This window comes from Panthera pardus, unplaced genomic scaffold (assembly GCF_024362965.1).
Source record: "Panthera pardus isolate Hobbes unplaced genomic scaffold, ASM2436296v1 HiC_scaffold_16, whole genome shotgun sequence".
Taxonomy (NCBI): domain Eukaryota; kingdom Metazoa; phylum Chordata; class Mammalia; order Carnivora; family Felidae; genus Panthera; species Panthera pardus.
Window position 1 is genome coordinate 67,015,796 of NW_026526721.1, and position 26,070 is coordinate 67,041,865.

The following is a 26,070-nucleotide window of genomic DNA, read 5'->3' on the forward strand; positions in this document are numbered from 1 at the left end:
AATGATACCACTTTTTGCTTGACAGTAATTGATGAACTCATGGTCAGTGAGGAAGATTGAGCCTTCATGTAGAGCCACTCCCACAAAAGTGGTTGTTAAGCTTTGGTGTGAGCAAACATTAGAAAGTACATTAATGAGAAATTGGATTAAAATTATATTTACAATTAATTTTTTCTGATAAATGTGGTATATTGGAAAGGATATGGGTTTTCAAGTTAGTTGAATTAGTTCAAATAATAGGAAGTAAATTTATGATAGTAATTGTGATTCTTTTTTGAAGATATTGACATTATGTGACATTACAGCCAAAATAATCAGAAAAGTGATCAACATTGATTGAAAAAATATTAATACAGAGTAGGAAATGTTTCTCTCCTCTATATGTAATACAAGTAATTATACTGTAAACCTGAAAAAAATAACATAGAAGAAGGATATCCACAGTGAATAAATAAATGGTAAAATTGGTGGTGAGGTTTCCAAACCAAGGAGAACTGAAAGAAATAAACTATGTAGTCTGGAATCATAGCAACCTAGAAAATACATTTGATATTTGGAAACATATAGAAAACATGAGATTACTTAACAAATTCTGTAATTCTAGAACTATACTTAATCCATTGAAACTCAAAAGTTGTATTCTTAAAAAAAAACTTGTTTGAAAGTAAATAAAAGGCAATACTAATTAATATAACAAGTAATAAAAAGTAGAACTTATTAATTCTAGCAGTAAAATAATTAGAAATGTAAATAGGTTCAGAATAGTTTTGATAGATTTATTGACTATGAGTTCATGCTTATCATTGAATAAAGCTATAGATATTTTGGGTATACTACTATCTCTTATAGTTGTCTCATATTATAGACATCTATAGAAAGGCTTCAGAGACTTGTGAATCTCTTGAAATTATACAGTATCTGATATGTATGTTCATATATGCATTTTTTCTGTAGAGAGGATTTATGGCTGGTCTATAATTTTCATCAGATTCCCATAGGGACTTATGACTATTCCTCCTCTCCTAACAACCCCCGCTCCCCTGCCAACACACACAAAAGTTAAGAACTCTGGACACATATGTGGCTCAGTCGGTTGAGCATCCGGCTTCGGCTCGGGTCATGATCCCGCGGTCTGTGGGTTCGAGCCCCGCGTCGCGCTTTGTGCTGACAGCACGGAGCCTGGAGCCTGCTTCGGATTCTGTGTCTCCTCTCTCTGACCCTCCCCATTCATGCTCTGTCTCTGTCTCAAAAATAAATAAACGTTAAAAAAAATTAAAAAAAAAAAAAGAACTGTGGATATATAATAAGGCAAAGAGGCTATATGAGTGGATAGAGTTTGTGGCTTGAGTTCCTGATTTGATTTTTAACTGGCTTCATTACTTTAGCAGAGTTTCCCATTAGTAAAATGTGGGTGAGAATAATCAATTCAAAGAATTGTTGTGAAGATCTAAAGTGATGATATGTTACAAAGAAAAATAATCAGTTTTAAACACTAAAACAGAGGTTATAGATTAACAACCTGTTGGCTGAGTTTGACTTTAGAGATGCTTTGTTTGACCCACACAGTTATTGTTTTAGCATAAACTAGTTGTAAATATGTAAAAATCAAGATCTTTTATACAGAAATCTGGATTACCAGCTTCTCTTTAAAAAATCAGAAGATAACCTGGTCTCACCAAACCCATATTCCTCTTGACAGGAGTTGGCTGGATCCAAGTTGTGGTTGTCTTCTTGAGATTGGGCTTATTCATTCTCTAGGTCACTGTGGTTCCCCACTGATCTGCTTCACTGCCTTGAATTACCTTTCTGGCTTCTCCTCTAAAGCATTATTTAACTGTAGTTAAGCGACAGGTCTCCCAATATTGTCCTCTGTGTCACTGTCAGAAAAATATGGGACATCAAAAGACCCTGGCTTTACTCTAGGATGTCATTTCTGTTAACTATTTATCATAGAGATTCCTTTATTGTCAAATATTAAGTAATGAGTGCCCTCTATGAGAAGAGAAATGTGCTAGTGAAAAGTACAAAACAAATATGGCAGTATCTACCTTAAAGAAATGAGAGTCTTGAAATTCAGATTTATCTGATCCTCAGGAGACAATTAGAAAACAAGTCTTTTGCGCATAATTTAGCTGAAATAAGTTTATACTTAAAAATAAGTTTGGAGTTGGTTCAGAGAGGGATAAACATATGAACCAGGGTCAATTACAAAGATCTCATATGTCCCCATTATATTAAAGGCACTATGCTAGGAGCCATAACTCAGGAGGAATTAAAGTATGAAGCATTATGTTTTAAAAAATTACAGTTCTGGGGTGCCTGGGTGGCTCAGTCAGTTAAGCGTCTGACTTTGGCTCAGGTCATGATCTCACAGTCCAGTCTGTGAGTTCGAGCCCCGCATCAGGCTCTGTGCTGACAGCTCAGAGCCTGGAGCCTGCTTTGGATTCTGTGTCTCCCTCTCTCTCTGCACCTCCCCCACTCGCACTTTCTCTCTCTCAAAAATAAATAAACATTAAAAAAAATTTTTTTAATTACAGTCCAGTAGGGCATATACAGAAACAGGTAAATAATACCAGGAAGTTTATGTTAGGTTTTGATGAGTGGTAGGTAAATGCTATAGAAGAAAACCAAAAAACTTGAGATTTTGGAGAGTAGAGAAAGGGCCCCACATAGTGACTACTTTAGGGAAGAGGGGACTTTGAAATAGGATTCACATTCTAAGAGCAAAAACAGAAAAGCAGATGGTCAAGCTGTAGCTTTCTGTTGATTGAAAACTAGTTTGACTTCAGCAAGAATAGGAGATGGAATAGGAGATGGCTCTGAAAGATATTATGGAAGAAGACATAGTGATTAGATGTGAGTGATGAAGATTGAGGAATGTTTATATGAGTATTTACACTGATGAGCAAAACCTTAAATATAGTTAAAATTAGGAAGTTGAGGACATTTTAAAACCAACAAAGTCTGTTACTGTGGGTATCCCATAGGCCATGATGATAAATTACTTATATTAAAATACTTTAAGTGGAAGTTACTTCATTTATTATGTATACATCCTTATAAAATGAAGTTCTCACTTTAGGATAACAAATGGTATTTACTAGCTCAAATTGAACTTGTTTTCTTTCTCCATTAATGTTGATATCAATAAGACTGATATTCATTGTTGGTCAACCTCTTATCTTTTTCATCTAGCTAAATTTGATAGTTCCTTATTCTGGCCTTAGCGAATATTAACTGCATGATCTTGGGTGAGGGACTTGATTTCTTCTACCCTCATTTGCTGTATCTGTAACCATAGGAGTATTCACAACTTTAGAGAATGTTCGTAAGGCTACGAGATAAAAGTAATTAAGAAAAAATTTAAAATAAAGTAATTAACACATAAGTTATTGCTGTTAATTGTTTTTGTTTTGTATCTTTGTTTATTCTCTTGGCTATTTCTGTCTTCTGCTTTCTACTTTCTTTATTTCCATGATACTCAAGCTCAGTTCTGATTTTTTTTCTTTAGTATTGTTGTCTTTTCATTAATTGATACTAACTAATACTTATTTCCCTAGAACTTCTTTCAAGCATCTAAAACTTAACACCTTAATTATTTTTTATCTTTGTCATTACTTTACTGCTACTAACAAACTTCCCAATTTATTTTCAGTCTAATCTTTATCCTCAATGGTACTACTATTGTAAATCAAATTCTTTCATGTTTTTCATATTGTCTGTGTATTTTTAATCTGTTTCTTAAAATCTGGAAATAGGCATCAAGATTTGAGAGATACTTATTGCATGTTTTCAGTTCTGAATTAAAGCAACATGAAGAATAAACCATGCTATAAAGAATACTTAGTGTGGGGCGCCTGGGTGGCACAGTCGGTTAAGCGTCCGACTTCAGCCAGGTCACGATCTCACGGTCCGTGAGTTCGAGCCCTGCGTCAGGCTCTGGGCTGATGGCTTGGAGCCTGTTTCCGATTCTGTGTCTCCCTCTCTCTCTGTCCCTCCCCCGTTCATGCTCTGTCTCTCTCTGTCCCAAAAATAAATAAAAAACGTTGAAAAAAAAAAACTTTAAAAAATAAAAAATAAAAAGAATACTTAGTGTGAATTGTTTATACTCATATGTGCTTAAGGAACATAAGAGTGGATTTCATTTCTTTTCATAGAGTTGTTAAAGAATTAAATATGAAGTGCTAACAAGGTGCCTGGCAGGAAGTGTTCCTTATAAATGTTAGCCATTATAATTGTCATTGAGAAGCAGCGGCCAGCTTTTGTTTATAGACAGCAGATCATTTGATGAGCACTAGAAGATTCTCCTTTCACAAGACCTACCTATTATAGTTCTCTAAATTCTAATAAATGTTCAATACTTTGGATTTAGACATTTGGGGGTACTTCCCTGTTAATATAAAGATCAGTCTCTTGGGGTAGCGGTAATTGGGAGAGGCCTCTCAGAAGCTAATGTTCTATTTCTTGATCTGGTTGCTGATTACATTCGTGCCACTTTGTGAAAATTCATCAAGCTTATGATTCACATTCTAGTTTGCATGTATGCTATATTTTAATAAAGAGTTAACCTGGGAAAAATGTATATAACTGGAGGAATTCTGTATCAGAATTATCAGTCCTTAATATGTATTGATATGAATTATTTTTAAATGGCTTTCATATCTTAGAGGTTTTAAACTTGTTCAGCATGTGAAATATCTGAGCACCCTAAATTTCTTCTGGGTAATATATTTTAATAACATCATTTGAATTATGATTTAACTCAAATTCTATTTTAAGTATTCTGAAGTTGCAGATTTGATTACATTTATGTATCCTTTAGTGGCAAATATATCCATGAAAAACTCAAACTTTTAAATTCAGTGATTGCTTTTTCTTAAGTTTTCCAATGAATGTGTATTTTCCACGTATTCATTAATTTTGTATTCTGCTAGAACAGCAGGCAAGTGATAGTAGGCACCCAAGGTGGTTTAAGAAAAATTATGGGAGAAAAAGACTGAAAATTGAAAGCATTCTACTAATATAAGTTTTTAGCAAATTGTGAAAACACTGACATTATGTAGTTTTTAGCAGTAGAGCATCTTAGTCTAGGTTGCAGTCTAAACAGGATCCAGAGGGAACATGGTTTGAGGAATACTGTTGTAGAGTTCAGCTATTTCTTTTTTTCTCAGAGTTATATATATCTATCTATATCTATATCTCTATATCTCTATATCTATATATATCTATATATATCTATATATCTAGATATACCTATCTAGATATATAGATATATACCTATCTAGATATATATAGATATATAGATATAGATATAGATATAGATATAGATATAGATATAGATATAGATAAAGATATCTCCAAACTGGTTTGGATTTTATTTGTAATATGAAGACTCTCCTAAACCATTTTAATTACTGGCTATTAAAAAATGATTTATCACTCTGAAACATGCTCACACTTTTTTAAATGTTTATTTATTTATTTATTTATTTATTTATTTATTTATTTTTGAGAGAGAGAGGGAGGGAAGCATGAGTGGGGAAGGGGCAGAGAGAGAGAGGGGGACAGAATCCGAAGCAATCTCTGCGTTGTCAGCACAGAGCCAGATGTAAGACTCAAACTCAAACCATGAGATCATGACCCGGGCCAAAGTCGGATGCTTAATTGACTAAGCCACACAGGCACCCCTTTGATATCCAGGTACCCAGGTATTGTTCCATCTTATAAAAATCCATATCTGTTTCTATTTTTAGATGACTTCAAACCTGCTTCCATTGACACTTCCTGTGAAGGAGAGCTTGAAGTCGGCAAAGGTGAACAGGTGACAATAACTCTGCCAAATATAGAAGTGAGTACTTCCATATATTTGGACTTAAAGGATCCTTTTGCAGTATTTATACTAAATTTAAATGAAAATAACTGCACAATTCATGTAGTGATAGTTAAAGTAATTAACAAATATACCAAAGCAAAAACAAAACAAAACAAAACAAAAACCCAAACACTTATTTTAAGCTATTTCAGGCAAAATAGTCTTAAAATACTTTATTCATTTTTTTTTTTTAGAGAGTGAGCACAAGTAGGGATGGGGTAGAGGGGGAGGAAGAGAGAGAGAATCTTAAGTAGGCTCTACACGCAGCACAGAGCCCAACACAGAGCCCAACACTGGGCTCCATCTCATGAGAGTGAGATCATGACCTGAGCCGAAATCAAGAGTCAGACGCTTAACTGACTGAGCCACCCAGGCACCCCTTAAAATACTTAAAAAACAAAAAACCTGTGATCCATTTAATAAGTTTTAAGAACTATCACATCAGATGATTTGAAACAATTGGAGGTCTAAACATATACCTATTAAATTATTATTATAAGCCAGATTTTGTACTCTGAACTAGGAATAAGAACATATCCCCTGCCTTTTAGTCTTAATCTGCTATAGCAGAAAGACATACAAATGTCTAATGCTATACATTAGAGCATGTACAAAATTCTGTGCAAGCACATATGTGGAATCAAATATTCTGCCTGGTAGAATCTTGAAAGGCTTCACAAAGCACATGCTATTTGAGCTGAATCTTAAAAGGCAGGTAGAATTTCATCAGGCAGAAAGGGAGTAGACTATCCTAGGTAGAAGGGATGTTATGTGAATGGCTCTGATAGAGAAAGAACAAGAAGTTTGTGGAATAAATGAATTAATGTAAGTTCTAATGTAGAATTTAGACTTTATCCCATAGGTATTAGAGAGCCTTTAGAGGCTTTTAAGCAGAGTAGTAACATGATTGGATTTGTGCTTTTAGAGTGATTTTATCAATAATTTGGGGGAATGAGTTGGAGAAGAAAGACTCTAGGTCTTTAACCAAAGTTTTGTCTATTTAAAAAATTTCCAGATGTTTCCAAGTAACACTGTGAAATACTGTTTACACAGATACACAAATTATTTGTTGTATGGTCTAGTTTTCTCAATCTTTGAGTTAGAAATTTCTTAGCATTCAACTTAAGTTTGTTTCTTTTTTTCTTTTATACCAACTTGACCTATACTCAGAGAACACAAAGACTGTAACATTTTATTTTAACATATAGAGAAAGCACAGACTGAGATTTTTGTCTTTGTGTAATTTTTTAATGGAAATGGTTTTGTGCTAGTTCATCTACATTCTCTTATATGCATTTATGACATTATTTGTCATGATTAGAGGTAGAGCAAGCAAGTTCTCTATCCCCTAGTCGTCTATCTTTTTCTTATTTTTATCAGTCAAAATTATTTTTTATAATTTTTTAATGTTTATTCCTGAGAGAGAGAGAGAAAGCACAGGAGAGGGGCAGAGAGAGAAAAACATACACAGAATCTGAAGCAGGCTCCAGGCTCCAAGCTGTCAGCACAGAGACAGCTGGGGCTCAGACCCACAAACTGTGAGATCATGACCTGAGCCGAGCCACCCAGGCACGCCCCCCAACCCCCGCACTGCTTTTCTACTGCAAGCAGATGGGGATTTTTACATTTATTAATAAACGTTTCTCAATCACCCATATCCTTCAATTAAGAGTTACCATCCACCACGTGTTATGATCTCAATTGTTGGGGTGCCTGGTTGGCTTAGTCAGTTGAGCATCTAATTCTTGATTTTGGCTCAGGTCATGATTCCCCCGTCATGGAATCGAGCCCTGTGTCAGGGTCTGTGCTGAGTGTGAAGCCTGCTTAGGATTCTCTCTCTCCCGCTGCCCTTTTCCCCCACTGACGTGGTCTCTCTCTCTCTCTCTCTCTCTAAAATAAAAAAAATAATAATTAAAAATAATTTAAAAATTGAAATGTCTCTTAAAAGAATGACAATTATAGAAAGAAGCTTTCAAGGCTTCAAATGGTAAATTTCTTTAACAGCAAAGAAATAATTTAGGAAAATGTAACTCCTTGCCCCCAGGACACCAGAGATATGTCCAAAAAGAATATATCTCAATATTTGTGTGTGTGTATGTGTGCGTGAGAGAGACAGATGGACAGTGGGCCATATATGTATATATATTTACCTTCTATGTGGTAACTCCTGTGCTAGGTAGCTATTAAGAATACAGCAGAAGACTAGACATAGTGTCCTAAAAAATATTACCATTTAATTAGGAAGACAGGAAATTACTGATTACAAAATATAGAAATGTAAGGGCTGTCATAAAAGTATTCGTAGAATATTACAGAAGTACAAAAGAGCAATAATTCAGTCAGCAGAGAGAGAGCAGATGCCAGGGTATGCTGTCTTGAAGGAGAGTTGAAGTTACCCAGGTAAAGGAAAGAGGGAAGAATGTTTTAGGCAGAGAAAAGAAAAATACATGGGCTAAAACAAGGCAACAAAAGAGTCTGTTACATTTGAAGAACTACATAAAGCCGCTATGGCTAGGTCAGAAGGAGTCTACTAGGGACACAATGGGAGGTGGACAGGTATTAGAAATCAGATAATAAAGGGCTTAATGTGTAAAGCAAAAGAATTTAAACTTTATCCTATAACTCTTTTTAGACAGCTGAAATGAAAGAGAATAGTTAAAATTATCATCTGTCAAGAGCAAATATATTTTTCTGCTGGCCATATAGTCCTTGGACAATTGTGAATTGTAATAGAAATTACATTCTCAAATTCACTTTGTGGGTTTTCCTCCCTTAATTAAAGAACTTCTTTAAACAAGTAGGAGTTTTACATTTCTTCAGAGTTCTTAATTTTGTAGGAATGTAATGATTTTAGTTTGAGGCATTTAGATTCTCTATTTTCTTTATGAACTTGGCTTTCATCATACAGGTAAAAATGAATAAAAGCTAGGAGTCATCCTATAAAATAGAACTTTTATTATACTATACTTTTAAGAGTACCTTCAGTTTCTGGAAGTTCTTCAAAAGAGTAGATTTTTTTATATGGTAGTAGTTAATATTTATTAAGTGTTGTATGTAAAGGGTACTATTCTATGTTCTTTATAAGAATTAGCTCACTGGGGCACCTGGGTAGCTCAGTTGGTTAAGCATCTGACTTCAGCTCAGGTTATGATCTCATGGTTCGAGAGTTCGAGCCCCATGTCGGGCTCTGTGCTGACAGTGTGGAGCCTGCTTGGGATTCTTGCTTGCTCGCTCACTCGCTCACTCTCCTTCTGCCCCTCCATCTCTCATGCTTTCTCTCTCTCTCAAAATAAAAAAATAAACTTAAAAAAAAAAAAGATTTAGCTCACTTAAGCCCCACAACTACCTATGGTTTAGGAACTCTTCCTGATGCCATTTTGCTAATGAGGAAACTGAGGCATGTGGAGGTTTGGTAATCGTCCCAAAGTTAGGTAGCTTATAAACCACATAGTTGGATTTCAAATCCAAGTCTTCTTGACATTGATAAATTCTTGACCTTTGTAAAGTAGTTTTTGCAAAATTCTTATTTTTTGTTAATTTAAATTCATGTTAGTTGACATATAGCGTAGTGTTGGTTTGGGGAATAGAATTTAGTGGTTCATCACTCACATATAACACCCAGTACTCATCCCAACAAATGCCCTCTTTAATGCCCATCAAATAGGATAGATTCTCTAATTTTCATTCCTCTAGGTTTTCTTTGGTAGTACCACGTAGAAGAAACTAATAAAAATGGGATGCTTGGGTGCTCAGCCAGTTAAGTGTCCTACTATGGATATTGGCTCAAGTCATGATCTCACAGTTGTGAGCTGGAGCGCAGCATCAGACTCTGTGCTGAGCATGGAGTCTGCTTGGGATTCTTTCCCTCTCTCTCTGCCCCTCCCCCATTGGCACACGCTGGGTGCATGTGCTCTCTTTCTGTCTCTCTCTCTTTCTCCCTCTCACAAAATAAATAAGTAAACATTAAAATAGGAAACTAACAAAAAATGGAGGCTGTTAAGCTGGTTAATAGTGGGAATTTACAAATCTCTCTTCCTTATGAGTAATTCTCTATAATTGACTACTGTAAAATTTCAAAATGTTGAATTTTGAAGGGAAAAGACTTACTTGCTATGATTTATCATTGGTGCTGTCCAAGTTTGGCATTCTTTAGTGGTGACTCCACCTTATGGAGTACTTTTGTAGGCCTCAATGAAATAGTCCACTGGAAACTTTCAACCACTCTTGCTATTATGTAGGAAATGCATCTCTAGAGGCTACCTATGACTTCAGCTCCCAAACACTGGACTTGTGAAAGTTCCATATGTCAGATGGGCTGCTATGCCACTCTAAACCACCCTCTTGGGCAACATTCATCCAGGATGAACCTGGAAGGTTTGATTCCATCCACTGAATTTATTTAGCTCAAATGAGAAAATAGCCACCACGTTCTTGGGACCTCAACCTATTTTAGGACTCATTTTATTTTAACATCCTATTGCAGTTATATTTTTAAATGAATTATATCTTTTATCATTATATAATAATATTTTTAATCATGTTTTTGTGATTTTTAAGCTTAAATACTACCTTGCCTAATATTAATATTGACACTTTGCTTTCTTTTTGTTTGCATGTTCGTAGAATCTTTCTTTTATTTAGCTGACGTTTTAAAATATTTTAAAATATATTAAATATAACTATTTTAAAAATATTAAATATAACTATTTTAAAATATATCTTTTGATAACAGAATAATTTTTTTAATATATGAAATTTATTGTCAAATTGGTTTCCATACAACACCCAGTGCTCATCCCAAAAGATGCCCTCTTCAATACCCATCACCTACCCTCCCCTCCCTCCCACCCCCCATCAACCCTCAGTTTGTTCTCTTATGCTTTGAGTCTCTTATGCTTTGGCTCTCTCCCACTCTAACCTCTTTTTTCTTCCTTCCCCTCCCCCATGGGTTTCTGATAACAGAATAATTTTTAAACCCAGTTCAACACTTTCCGTTTTTATTAGATTTCTATCCACACTTAGTTCAAAGTTGATATAGTTGATTTTTATATTTATCATCTTATAGTATGTTTATTAGTTATTTTACTTTATTTTCTATCTTTTGTTTTTTATTAGTTTCATTAAGAATCTCTTCTTTTTTTCCCTTGTATTTCTTTTGGAGTACTATTGTACTTTTTCATCCCATTACTGACTAATTTCCTTTCCTGGTATTCCTAATCAGGCATGATCAAATTTGCCTGTCAACAGATGGGGGACAAAACTGGAAGGTGAGTAGGGAGGTGAATAATGGTAACTTAGGTGAGATGATGATTGGATCCTGAGGTTGGGTAATAGCAGTAAACATGGAGATGATTGGATGTATTCACTAGTTAATTTTTTTTTTGAGGATTGAATGAGTTTAATATTGTACATATAAAACACTTCAAACAGTGTCTAGCACCCTATAGATGTTCACACATGTTCATACAAGGCAATCTTTTTAAAATCTAGTTCCATTCTTCTGCTTAGAGGCTTCCAAATGCTTTTCTTTTCTTTTTTTTTTTAATATGAAACTTGTTGTCAAATTGGTTACCTTACAACACCCAGTGCTCATCCCAACAGGTGCTTTTTATGGCTCTCAGAATAAATCTCAAACTCACCCCACCCCCCATGGCCAGCAAGGCCCTGTGGGGGTCTATAGTTATCCATCTGCCAAGCTCATCTCCCTCTCTCACACCCCCTCCCTCTCACTTCATCTTTTTGGCCTCAGATCCTTTGCACTTGCTGCTCCCTTTTCCTGGAGCTCTCTTCCCCCAGTTCTCATGGTGACTGAGTCCTCATATTTCAGGCTGCCTGTGACTTCAGTTTTATTTGCTCACAAAAGTTATTGAGAGGCAAAGACAGTTCATATTCTTAGGAGTTTCCTGATGTTTTAATACATTAATAGTCTTTTCTAGGGGTATGGAATAAGGGACTAGGCAGGAATTAAAGTTTAAAATAGGAATAGTGGGGTGCCTGGGTGGCTCAGTTGGTTAAGCATCCAACTCTTCATTTGGACTCAGGTCATGATCTCATGGTTCATGAGTTCAAGCCCTGCATGGGGGTCTATGCTGACAGTGCAGAGCCTGCTTGGGATTCTCTCTCTCCTTCTCTCTCTGCCTCTCCCCCACTTGATATCTCACTGTCTTTCTCTCACTCACTCACTCAAAATAAATAAATAAACTTAAAAAAATAAATAAAATAGGAATGGTGCTCAATTTAATAAGAAAAAAAGACTTTACTTTTTATATTTTTTTAATTTTCTTAAAGGTTATTTATTTATTTTGAGAGAGACACAGAGTGCATGAGCAGGGGAGGGGGCAGAGAGAGAGAGCAAGAAAGAGAATCTCAACACAGGGCACAAACCCACCAACCAAGAGATCATGACCTGAGCTGAAGTCAAGAGCTGGACACATAACCAACTGAACCACCCAGATACCCCAGGAAAAAAGCTTTACTTTTTAAAAACTGTTTCAAAATGTGGACAGCAGGTATAGAGATTATGAAGGCTTTATTTAACTTTGGATCAAAGTGTTTATATTGTTCATATTCAACACCCATTTACTATCTCTGAAGCATTTGTTACTTTAGGTACTAGGAGAAATAAAGAAAACAACCAAAACTATGATCCAATTGTTATTCTTCAGGAATTCAAAGTACAACAATGTATTATAATTTTAAGATACATTCTATTCTAAGTAGAAATGCAACTATCTTTAAGAAGAATATGGTGCAAATCTCTTATCAACTGTAATTTGGAGTCCTTGGGTTACTATCTGGGAGTATCTTATTCATTTATTCGTCTATTTCTTGTATTTCCTGTAAACTGATAGATATATCTAAAGGCCGGATGTGAGTTAGACTGTGTGTGTGTGTGTGTGTGTGTGTGTTTTAGGCAAGATACTTTATAGGTGATGCTGTTTACTTTCTTTTATATCACATCGTGCAGGATATTATGTCTGGTTGTCCCACTTTTAATGATGCTAAAATTAATTGGTGAGTTTAGTGTAATAGTAATCTGCATAGGGAAGCACCACTTTAATAAAAAAAGCAAGATTTTAAAAACTAAACTAATGAAGGAAGAAGAAGGTGGGTAGGAGGTGTGATTCAGGGCTTCTGTTCCCTTATCTGTAAAATATATTATGCATTAGAATTGAACCCCAATTGTCTGTTGTTGACCAGTGAAACAAATCTTTAATGACACAGGGCAAGTACTTCCTCTGTTCCCTTTTCTCAGTAATAGCAGGTTTGAGACCTCAGCCTTGCTTCATCTCTTTTTTCCTACGAATCCTTGTTAGAGTAGTAAACTTAGGTAGTTAGGTGGCTTGAGGCATAACATAGGTTGAGAAACACAGAAGATCTTGAAGGCCTTCCCAAATGATTTTCTATGACAGATTTCAAGTAATAATATTTAACTTTTTAAACAGGGCTCAACTCCACCAGTAACTGTTTTCAAAGGTTCAAAGAAACCTTACTTAAAGGAATGCATTTTAATTATTAACCATGATACTGGAGAATGTCGACTAGAAAAACTCAGCAGCAACATCACTGTAAAAAAAACAAGGTATGTAGGGGGTGCCTGGGTGGCTCAGTCAGTTAAGCGTCTGACTTCAACTGAGGTCGTGATCCCACAGCTCGTGGGTTTGAGTCCTGTATTGGGCTCTGAGCTACCAGCTCAGAGGCTGGAACCTGCTTCAGATTCTGTCTCTCTTCTCTCTCTGCCCCTTCCCCATTCACACTCTGTCTCTCTCTCTCTCAAATATAAATAAACATTAAAAAAAGTAAAAAAAAAAAACAAGATATGTGGTTTATGAAATAAACTACTTTATCAACAAAGAAGTTGCTAAGGAAATATTAGTGAAAAAAAGTATTGGGTAAGTCACATTATTATATAAAGTTTCTTTCTTTGTGGTACAAAATGTTTTAATCTTTTTCCAAGTTTAAATTTGGTGGAGATCCTTAGCCAAAAGCTTTTATCACTTCTTCCTATGATATATAAAAGCTTTCTTTGTTTCTGAATGTTTTCTATATGCGTAGGTATACATTTTATTCTATTGTAGATACTTTCATAAAGCTGAACTGAAAGAAGCCATTATACACTCTCCAAAATAATTTCATCATCATTAGTAAAAACTTATTGAGCACCTAGAATATGTAAAGAACTAGAAAAAGAAAATTTCCTATACAAATACTAGCTTCAACAAGTCTGCATTTTAATTGGATTAACAGATCATTCCATTTAAAAAGTCAGTAAGAATATAGCTATCTCAAATTCTTGTTTGCAAATAGGTGATGCATTGTCATGTAATATAAGAGACCTACACTAATAGCCATACAAAGAATATAGGCAAAAATTGTTCTCGGACTTAAAGGAATGGAGAAGTTCTCATTGATTGGAACATTTGGGAGTCTTTATTGATGTCTTGAGAGGTTAAGAACTTGAAGGGATACATGCACCCCAATGTTTATAGCAGTATTATCAATAATAGCCAAATTATGCAAAGAGCCCAAATGCCCATCAACTGATGAATGGATAAAGAAGATGTGGTATGTATGTATGTATGTATGTATGTGGTATGTGTGTATACATGCACACATATATATATATATATACACAATGTGTGTATATATATATATATATACACACAATGTGTATATATATATATATATGTGTGTATATATATATATATATACAATGGAATGTATATACATATATATATATATATATATATATATATATATAACATATATAATATTATATATATATACATGCACCCACAATGGAATGTATATATATATAAGGTATATAATGTTATATATATATATGTGTATATATATATATATATATATATACACACACACATACACACACACAATGGAATATTACTCAGCCATCAAAAAAATGAAATCTTGCCATTTGTAACAATGTGGATGGAGCTAGAGAGTATCAGGCTAAGCACAATCAGTCAGAGAAAGACAAATACCATATGATTTCACTCATATGTGCAATTTAAAAACAAACAATCATTGCCAAAAAAAGAGAGAGGCAACCAAGAAACAGACTCTTAACCATAGAGAACAAACAGTTACTGGATGAGAGGTAGGTGGAGGATGAGTTTAAATAGCTGATGGGATTGAGGAGAGCACTTATGAGTACAAGCTGTTGTATTGAAGTGTTGGATCACTAGAATGTACACTTGAAACTAATGTTACACTGTATGTTAACTAACTGGAATTTAAATTACAAAAAGAAAGAAAAAAAAGATTTAGGGCTTTTCCTCCCAAATATACTTGATAAGACTTACCATGGGTACTTGTTAAATGCGAGTTTCCAAATTCAACTTCAGATCAGGGAAGGACCATTGGAAGCTCTTTTTTATTATCCCCTTCCTGCTTAGGTAATTTTTATTGGTAGGAAAGTTTGGAAAATATTTAATTGATCAGTGAGAACATGAAGTTGTAGGCAAGGTTTGAAAGCAGGGATATATCTGACTTATTTGGAGCCAATGAGTAGGATCTGTTTAATAGAGCAATAATTTGTTTCTGTGCCTGTGTATAAGTAGATTGACATGCTTACATTTGTTTAAAACATTAATCCACCAAACAAGCTGACTAAAATGAAACAATGTGGGAAACAGAAAAATGAATAAACCACAATTTTTGAAAGTAGGAATGAAGAGAACAGTGAGGTTCTAAATATTCTGAATGAAGAACTGACGGGATTTGGGTGATTGGCAATTGAAGAGACAGAAGTCAAGCATAATTGTATTATATACTCTGTTCGCAAAAGCATTGAAAAGAAAGTATACAAATCTCCTTTAGTAATGTGTCTTAAAGTTAGGAATAAAAAATATGAAAGAGAGGCACCTGGGTGGTTCAGTGGTTAAGCGTTCAGCTTCATCTCAGGTCATGATCTCACGGTTTGTGGGTTCCAGCCCCATGTCGGGCTTCTGTGTCTCCTTCTCTCTCTGCTCCTCTCCCATTCGTTCTCTTTCTCTCTCAAAAATAAACATTAAAAAAATTTTTTTAAATATGGAAGTGATTTTAACAAATGATAATTTTAGAATTTAGGGAGTATGTTGTACTTGTTATACACTTATGTATAATTTCAGTTTATTTTAGTCATTTGTGTATGTCTCATCTCTTCAATTTTGAGCAGTTTTGTTTTTATTCACATCTGTATTCCCTCAGTGGATCTGTGTATATGCCATACGTATAGCAGAGTTCAATAAGTGTTTGTTAAATAACTACTTGTTAAAAAATGAACTAAATTCATGCTTTAATTTTTGAATATCATTTTAAAGATTTCTAGAGAAAAGAATAAGTGGTCAATTTTAGTAACTTTGTTAGTTGTAACTGTTAAATTTCTATCATCCCTGTTTTGACCTTTGATATTCTGAATTGCAGAGTTGAAGGAAGTAGTAAAATTCAGTATCGTATAGAGCAACAGCAACAACAAATGCGGAATTCAGCTAGAACTCCCAATCTTGTAAAACATTCTCCATCTGAAGACAAAATGTCCCCAGCATCTCCGATGGATGATATTGAAAGAGGTAAAATCTAAGTTTATATATAATTCCCCTTATAATAAATTATTAAGAATTACTGGGTGAAAATTTTTATTTTAATTAACAAGGGAGCTGATTTAAAATTTGTTTTAATGTTTATTTTTGACAGAGAGAGAGAGAGAGAGAGTGTGTGTGTATGTGTGTGAGAGCAGAAGAGGGACACAGAGAGAGGAAAACACAGAATCTGAAGCAGGCTCCAGGCTCTGAACTGTCCGTACAGAGCCCAATGCAGGGCTCGAACCCATGAACTGCAAAATCATGATCTGAGCCCAAATCAGTTGCTTAACCGACTGAGCCATCCAGGTGCCCTAATGAGAGAACTGATTTTAAACTGTCATTGAGAGCATAATATTTTTGTAATTATGGGTTTTTCTGGGGGAAGAATGTAGTTTATGATTTAGGGTATTATGTCAGTAAGACTATATCTGTAGAACAGAATTTATATCTTTTATTATTATCCAGGGTAAAAAAAGTGACTGTTTAGATATCTGTAACTGGAGTTTCTTTTTTACAGTTGTGATGATTTAGATTGAATTCCTCACAGCATTTTTCTGTCAAAGTTATTTTATTTATAGCCAGACTGTAAATATCTAAGATGTCACTAGACCAATAGGAAAGTGAGGAGATGTAATAACATGTAGTAAGTTCTTCTGAATGGCAGCTCACTTCTCAGCAGGAAGGTGTTTCTAGGGAGGCATAGTCCTTTTGAAAGTAAGGAAACTGAAATCTCCATTTTTTTTTTCTAGCTTCAGGCTGGGTGTCTGTGGTATACTAATTGTGGTAGGAGTAAAACTCTGGTCACATGGTTACAAAGTATATTTGCTTCTACACTTTTCTTTCATAATTTGTATATAGTTCTCCAATTCCACTTGCTCCATTCTAGGCCCACTATAGCATTAGTTCCCCAACATATTAGTGTTCTTTTTACAAAGAGCAAAGAATATACACACTTAAAACCCTTGTTTCTACAAGGAATCTTGAATTTTATTTTATTATTATATCATATCTGATTCCGAAATGGATTTGAATTATGATGTCATTCTATTCATGCATATAATAAAATACTGGAATAGAAAATCAAGATATTGAAGGGGAAGAGGATTTGCTAATTATTTAAAATTATTTAAAAACAGACAAATACCATACGATTTCACTCATACGTGGAATTTAAGAAACAAAAAACATAGGGGAAGGGAAGGAAAAATGAAATAAAAACAGAGAGGGAAGCAAACCCTAAGCTACAGAGAACTAACTGAGGGCTGCTGGAGGGGCAGTGGGTGGGGGGATGGGCATTAAGGAGGGCACTTGTTGTGATGAGAACTGGGTGTTACATGTTAAGTGATGAATCACTAAATTCTACTCCTGAAACCAATACTACACTATATGTTAACTAACTTGAATTTAAATAAAATCTTGGAAGAACAAATAATAATACAGTGCAAGAAGAAATCCCTCTTTGTTTTTTAGCAGAGACCTTAATAAAAGCATTGTATTGAAGCATTGGATTCTAGAGGATAAGTTATCATCATATAAGGTTTAATGATTTCAAGGTCTAATTTTATATAAGAAATTACCTTGAGATGTTTGTATAGCATGTTATCTAGACTGTCTTCTTTTAAATATTTTCCTGACCCTTCTATGCCAATGTCTATTGCTATGGTTGAATCATCTTTTCAAATTTATGACTAGATGTCTGGCAGTTGTACTAGTGTTTCTGCGGTTTAATTTACATTCACATCTTTGAGCTGTCTGGGATTTTTGTTTAAAAAATAAGATGAGAGACACCTGGGTGGCTCAGTCAGTTGAGCATCTGACTTTGGCTCATGTCATGATCTTGCAGTCCATGAGTTCAAGCCCCATGTCAGTCTCTGTGCAGATAGCTCAGAGCCTGGAGCCTGCTTCGGATTCTGTCTCCCTCTCTCTCTGCCCCTCCCCCACCCACATGCATGCTCTAAATAAATAAATAAATAAATAAATAAACAAACAAACAAACAAACAAACATTTAAAAAAAAAAGATGAGAATCCAAATTTCTCCCCTCCCCAAGAGCATGGATAAATAAGTATTAACAGAGAATTAATAAATATGGTATTGTTAGAGAGTGTATATTGATACCCATTTATTGATATCAATTGATATAATTGATATATTTATATCGAATGATATAAAGACATGATTTCTTCTGATATGAAAACCATTTTTTTTCAATTTTTTATTCAAATTCCAGTTAATCAACATATAATGTAATATTAGTTTCAAGTGTAGAATTTAGTGATTCATAACTTACATGCAACACCCAGTACTCATCACAGGTGCCCTCCTTAACACCCTTCACCCATTTTACCCATCCCTCTGCCCACCTCCTCTCCAGCAACCCTCAATTTGTTCTCTAAAGTTAAGAGTATGTTTCTTGGTTTGCCTCTGTTTCTTTCCCCCATACTGATCTATTTTGTTTCTTAAATTCCACATATGAGTGAAATCATATGGTATTTGTCTTTCTCTGACTTTTTTGCTTAGCATAATATTCTCTAGCTCCATCCATGTCATTGCAAATGGCAAGATTTTATTCTTTTTTTATGAATGGGTATAAAAAAAGTGCATATATACCACATCTTCTCTAGCCATTCATCAGTCATTGGACATTTGGGCTCTTTCCATAATTTGGCTATTGTTGATAATGCTGCTATAAATATCAGGGTGCATGTGTCCTTTCGAATCAGTATTTTTGTATCCTTTGGGTATATACCTCGTAGTACAATAGGTGGATCATAGAGTAGTTCTCTTTTTAACTTTTTGAGGAACCTCCATGCTGTTTTCCAGAGTGGCTGCACCAGTTTGCATTCCTACCAACAATGTAAGAGGATTCCCCTTTCTCTGCATCCTCCCCAACATCCGTTGTTTTCTGTGTTGTTAATTTTAGCCATTCTGACAGGTGTGAGGTGATATCTCATTGTAGTTTTGATTTGTATTTCCCTGATGGTGGTATTGAGTGATATTGAGCATCTTTTCATGTGTCTGCTAGCCATTTGTATGTCTTCTTTGATAAAAGTCTTTTTTATCACGTGCAGAATTTCAATATGGATTTAAGTCTATTTTACAACCTAAGATATGCAAGGGCCAATGAATATGTGAAAAATTGATCAGACTCACTAGTGCTTTCAAAATGTAAATTTTAAAATTAAGGAATATTTTTTTCACTTATGAGCTTGGCAGTAACTAAAGCATTTGTTAACATCCACTGCCAGGTAAGGAGAGAAAGAGAAATAAGTAGGTAACTACTGACATCTTTGGAGTCAGACTGCTGACGTTCAAATCCTGGCTCAGTCACTTAGCAGCTGTATAGCCTGGGGAAATTTATTTAACCTCTTATTTCTCTTTGTGTATGTTTTCTCATTTGTAAAATAGAGGTAATTATTAGGGTTGTTGAGAGGATTAAATAAAGAAATACCTATAATGTGCCTAAAGCAGGCACTGGGAAATGTTAAAATATTAGCTATTATTTTAACTCCTTTTTTTTTCTTGTTCCTTTGTTTATTTATTCATTAATGTCTGCTCTTTAAAAAAATTCTTCCTTTCTTTGACTCATTTTGAGTTTGCTCTGTTATTCATATAATTGGATGGTAAGCTCATCTATGTTGAATTTACTTTTTGTATTCATTTAAGAGTATAAATATATCTCTGAGTATCACTTTAACTGCATCAGTAGATGAGTAGCTCTTCCACTATAGTTGAATTCTAAATATCTGTGTAACTTCAACTCTTTGACAATTATTTATAATTATGATTTATGGTTTCCAAATATGAGGAATTTAAGAAAAATCTGAAGGTGGGGCTTAAAACAATAACAACATATTTTCTGATCATAAATCATCAATTTGTGTAGAGCTCAGTGGAAATAGTTCGTTGTTGTTTCACATGGTGTCAGCAGGAATGACAAGAAGTCTAACATCTGGAATTATTTGAGGGCTCAGTTGTTCACAGTGTCTGCCAATTTGATGCTGGCTTTGGCCTAGACCTTTCCAGGGGTTGTCAGCTGGAAAACCTACACATGGCTTATGCTCCAGGTGGCTAGGACTTCCTTACGACATAGTGGCTGGGTTCCAAGAGTAAATGTCAAGACAGGAAAAAAGAGGAAAAGAGGATACAGGAGAGAGAGGTGAAAACTTTATCTTTTTAATTGAATGGTTTCAGAAGCCTAATTTTTTGATGCTATTATAAATGCTTTTATTTTGGGGTGCCTGGGTAGCTCAGTCAAACGTCCAACTCTTGATTTTGGCTCAGGTGATGATCTCATGGTTTGTGAGTTCAAACCCTGCATTGGGCTCTCTGCACTGACAGTGCAGAACCTGCTTGGGACTCTCTCTCCCCCATTCACTCAAAATAAATAAAAAAACTTCCTGTTTCTCTCAAAATAAATAAATAACTTTAAAAAATGCTCTTATTTTATCATTTTAATTTCTAATTGCTCATTGCTAGTCAATAAGAATGCAACTGATTTTTGTATATTTTTCCTGTATCTTTTAACTTCACTAAACTCACTATTTTAATAGGTTTTTTTTGTGGATACATCAGATTTTGTACATACACAATTATGTCATTTGTGAATAATGACAGTTTTACCTCTTTCTTTCCCATCTGGATGGCTTTTATTTTATTTTTTGACTTACTGTACCAATTAGAACCTCGAATACAATATTGAATAGAGGTTGTATGAGTGAAAAACCTCCTTCTTCTGACACTAGCAGGAAAACGTTTAGTCTCTTAGTATTTTGTACAATTTAAGCTGTAAATTCTTCCTAGCTGTCTTTCATCAGTTTAACTCCCTTTTAATTCTCTTTTGCTGAGAGTTTTTATCAAGAATGACTTGAAATTTGTTAAATGTTCTTTTTGCTGTTTTGAGATGGCTTTTACTTTTTATTTTTTAATATAGTGAATTATATTGATTGATTTTTTGAAGGTTTGTATCCCTGAGAAAGCCCCACTTGTTCATGATGTATTGTACTTTTAATATAGTAGTGTTTCTCTCATCCTCAGCAATAATGGCATTTGGGGTTGGAAAATACATTGTCAGGGGCTGTCCTGTGCATTGTAGGATGTTTAGCATCATCCCTGGCTTCTACCACCAGTTGTGACCACCAAAAATGTCTCCAGATATTGTCAGATGTCCCCCTACTGAACAAAATCATTCCTGATTAAAAGCCATGTTAGATATTGTTAAATGCGGTTTGCTAATTTTTTTTTTAATTTGTGCATCTGTGTTCATAAGGGACATTGGGGTGTGTGTGTGTGTGTGTGTGTGTGTGTGTGTGTGTGTTCTCTTGTAATGTCTTTGTTGGGTTTTGATATCAGTAAACTCTGATATCAACTTAAGTAACAAGTTGGAAAGTATTCCTTTCTTTTTAATAATCCAGAAGAGTTTGTATCACACTGGTATTATTTATAACTTAAATGATTGGTAGAATTCATTAGTGAAGCCACCTGTGCCTGGAAATTTGTGTGTGGAGTTGGGATGGGGGTTGGGTTTTAACTACAAGTCAATTTCCTTAGAAGGTTTAGGAATATTCAGATTATCTGTTTCTTCTTGAGAAATTTTAGTAGTTTGTGCCTTTTAAGGAGTTGGTGTATTTCTTCTTATTTATCAAATTTATGGGCACAGAGTGGTTCACAGTATTCCTTCCTATCCATTTAATGTCTTTAGGATCTGTAGTGCTGTCACCTGTTTCATTCCTGACATTAGTAATTTATGTCTAGTGTCTTGTTTTTCTTGATAAATATGATTGAGTTTTGTCAATACTATTTATATTCTTAAACAATCAGCCTTCAGTTTATTTTCACTATTTTTTTTTCTGTTCTCTTTCCTTAGTTCTTGCTTTTACTATTTTTTCCCTTCTACTTACTTTGGTTTTAATTTGTTCTTCTTATTTTCTAGCTTCTTAAGGTACAAGTTTAGTTCACTTAATTGAGACTGTCTTTTTCCCCCCAAAATATAATCATTTCATGTTTTAAATTTCACCCTAAGTTGTACTTTAGCTGCATTCCAGAGATTTTCATTTTGATTTTCATTTAATTTGAAGTATTTTCTAATATCTTTTTGCTTCTTTGTCCATGGATTTTTTTAATTGTGTTTACTTCACAAATATTTGAAGATTATGTTCTATTTATAAAATTAAAATTTTATTTTGTTTTGACAGGACAGATACTCTGTATAAATTCAATTTTTTAAAATGTATTGTGGGACAAGACAGCATAGATTTATCACTCCCTGCTTCTCCCTACAAAGTAAAACTATAAACTCTGGAAATAATGCAAAAGACAACCAAAGGCCAACTCTGAAAGGTAGAAATTGGAGGGCCATCTGGTTAGGGAACTCAGGAAGGACTAGAGGAATAGTAGAGTCAGGGCATGATAAAATATTCCCCTCCCAGATGATGATGGTTCAGGGCCAGTATGTCTTGACCCCCAACTTAGCTATAGAAGGTATTCCAGATAGGGTCATTCTTCCCCTGGGTTAAAAGTCCAACAACAACACCAGGGTAGCCCGGATAAGGAAAACAAGAGAGATGGATCAGAAGTCCCACTGACAACTTGTGACCAGGGAAAGTACTCTCCTTTTTCTTCAGGTCTGAGATTCCACTCCACCACCCAGAGATGCTCCGCAGCAGGGTATACTGGCAAGAGGTAGGGCAGGGTCCCATATTTGTTTCAGATGTAGAGTTTAGTGATTCAACACTTACATACAACATCCGGTGCTTAATCCTCATCACATGTTTAATCCATCCCCACACCCACCTCCTCTCCAGCAACCCTCATTTTGTTTTCTATAGTTAAGAGTATATTTCTTGTGCCTCTCTTTTTTTCCCTATGATTGTTTGTTTTGTTTCTTAAATTACACATGAATGAAATCGTATGGTATTCATCTTTCTCTGACTTATTTCACTTATCATAATACTCTCTAGCTCCATCCATATTGTTGCAAAGGGCAAGATTTCATTCTTTTTTATGGTTCAGTAATATTTCATTATATATATATGTATATACACACACACACACACACACATATATATATATATACACACACACATACACACATACATACACACACATATGCACACCACATTTTCTTTATCCATTCATCAGTTGATGGATATTTGGGCTGTTTCCATAATTTCCCTATTGTTGATAATGCTGCTATAAACATTGGGGTACATGTATCCCTTTGAGTTAATATTTTTGTATTCTTTTGGTAAATACCTGGTAGTGCAATTGCTGGATCATAGAGTACTTCTATTTTTAACTTTTTGATGAATCTCCATACTGTTTTCCAGAGTGACTGCACCAGTTTGCATTCCTACCAACAGTGTACAAGGGTCTCCCTTTCTCCACATCCTCACTAACACTTTTGTTTCTTGTGTTGACTTTAGCCATTCTAATAGGTGTGAGGTGATATTTCACTGTAGTTTTGATTTATGTTTCCCTGATGATGAGTAATGTTGAGCATCTTTCCATGTGTCCATTGGCTATCTGTGTGTCTTCTTTAGGAAAAGGTCTATTCATATATTCTTCCCATTTTTAATTGGTTTATTTGGGGGTTTTTTGATGTTGAGTTTTATAAGTTCTTTATGTATTTTGGACACTAACTCTTTATCAGGTATGTCATTTGCAAATATCTTCTCCCATTCTGTAGGTTGCCTTTTAGTTTGGTTGATTATTTCCTTTGCTGTGCAGAAGCTTTTTATTTTGATGTAGTCCCAATAGTTTATTTTTTATTTTGTTTCCCTTGCTTCAGGAGACATCTAGTAGGAAGTTGCTATGGCCAATGTCAAAGAAGTTAGATACTGTCTAGGTTCTCCTCTAGGATTTTAATGGTTTCATGTCTCACATTTAGGTCTTTAATCTATTTTGAAGTTATTTTTGTGTATGGTGTAAGAAAGTGGTCCAGTTAAATCTTTTGCATGTTGCTGTCCAGTTTTCCTGACACCATTTGTTGAAGAGACTTCTTTCCCATTTGGATATTCTTTCCTGCTTTTTCAGAGATTAATTGACCATATAGCTGTGGGCTCATTCTGGGTTTTCTATTCTGTTCTATTGACCTGTGTGTCTATTTTTGTGCCAGTGGCATGGTGTCTAAATTTGCTAAGAGAGCAGATCTTAGGTTTTCCATCACACACACACACACACACACACACACACACACACACACAGAAACTATGAGGTGTTGGATATGTTAATTAACTTAATTATGATAATCATTTCACAATGTATATGTTTACCAAAGCATTAAGTTGTGCATTTTGGGTTTTTTCCTCCTACCAAAAAAAGTGCTTTAATAGTTAGAGATTGTCTAAAGTTCTCTCACAGAAGTCAATTGATTTGCATATTTCTCTTCAGTCAAAGCTAGGACACCCAGAGTGAGAACCCCCAAGAGCAGCCAGTCTCATGCAAGGGCCCAGGTAGGAGCTATCAGGAGAGCAGGTTGCAGGAGCTAGGCCAGGAGGCCATTCAGGAGATGACCTTTAGGCTCAGCTTGTGCCCCTCCAGGACCTGCAGGCAGTCCTGTCTCCTACATCCAGTAGGTGTCGTACAGGACCAGCTGTTCCAAGGCACAGCTGAGCTTCTGGAGGCTCTAATCAGCTGCTAGATGCCTGGGTCACACATGTAGTTGTCGCCTGAGGTCCCACTTGCATGGGCTGTGGTTGGCCAGTGGGTGGGAGGCCAGACTGCAGTAGCCACTCTCAGTCAAGTCGCATTCCCCAGCTAAGGCACCCACAGCATGGTGCCAGGCTGGCCCATGACCTGGCATAGTTCCTGAATGCCAGAGTACCCAGCTTGTTGTTGCTCATCTACAGCTCTACAAGATTCTGTTTTGAGTTAGCATCATGTTGAAGTGGTGGCAGCAGATGGCTGTAAGCTGTAGGACTTTACCCATGAAGAATGCAGCTGGCAACTAGGCTCTTACAGGCTCTCACACAGCAGCCAGGCACCCTGTCCTCCAGTGCATTGCCCAGAAGGCTCAGCTCTTCAGGTTTACCTTGGCCCTAAGGACATGGCACCGGTCTCTGCAGCTCTTGGTGGTGATGTCAGAGTCCCAGAGCCATAGGGCCCTGAGCCAAGAGCTGGGGTGTAGCAGCCTGGGGCACAGCTGGACAATGCCCAGGTCGCCCAGCTTGTCACCCAGTTCCAGCTCCTTCATTGAAGCCTTGGAGGCCATGATGCCACACAGATCCTTACCATTGGCCTATGTGCAACCACAGTTCTCCATCATCAGCGCCTCCAGCTAGCAGGTGGAGTCCATGAGGCCCTGGCACAGTGCCCTGGGGCTGTCCTGGCAGATGTTGTCATTGCTCACCGTGAGTTCCTTGGAGTGCTGCTTGGCCTTGAGCACCAAGGCTAGGGACTCACAGCTGGCCACTGGCAGGTTGCAGAAGCTCTTTGCAGAGCAGCTAACAGGCCTGCATCTGCCAGTGGGTTGTCACTGAGGTGCAGTTCACACAGGATGGGCACTGAGTGCAGCATGTAGGGCAGAACCCCACAGCCAGCCTCCATTAGGCAGCAGTTCTGGAGGCTGAGCTTCTGTATCTTGGAGGTGGGGCTCTGCAGGCCCTGGAGCACCAGG

The 26,070-nt window shown here is 35.8% G+C and overlaps 1 protein-coding gene across 4 annotated transcripts in view; it reads left to right on the forward strand.

The window, feature by feature from the left end:
* EAF2 (ELL associated factor 2) overlaps window positions 1-26,070 on the forward strand; it is a 38,802-nt gene that overhangs the window by 2,937 nt on the left and 9,795 nt on the right. For 3 of the 4 annotated variants that reach the window (XM_019448535.2, XM_053903429.1, XM_019448534.2), the window contains exons 2-4: window positions 5,754-5,848; window positions 13,318-13,454; window positions 16,298-16,443. In XM_019448535.2, the coding sequence (XP_019304080.1) occupies window positions 5,754-5,848; window positions 13,318-13,454; window positions 16,298-16,443 (378 nt within the window). The remainder of the gene's footprint in view (window positions 1-5,753; window positions 5,849-13,317; window positions 13,455-16,297; window positions 16,444-26,070) is intronic. The other variant, XM_019448536.2, reaches the window with a different exon arrangement.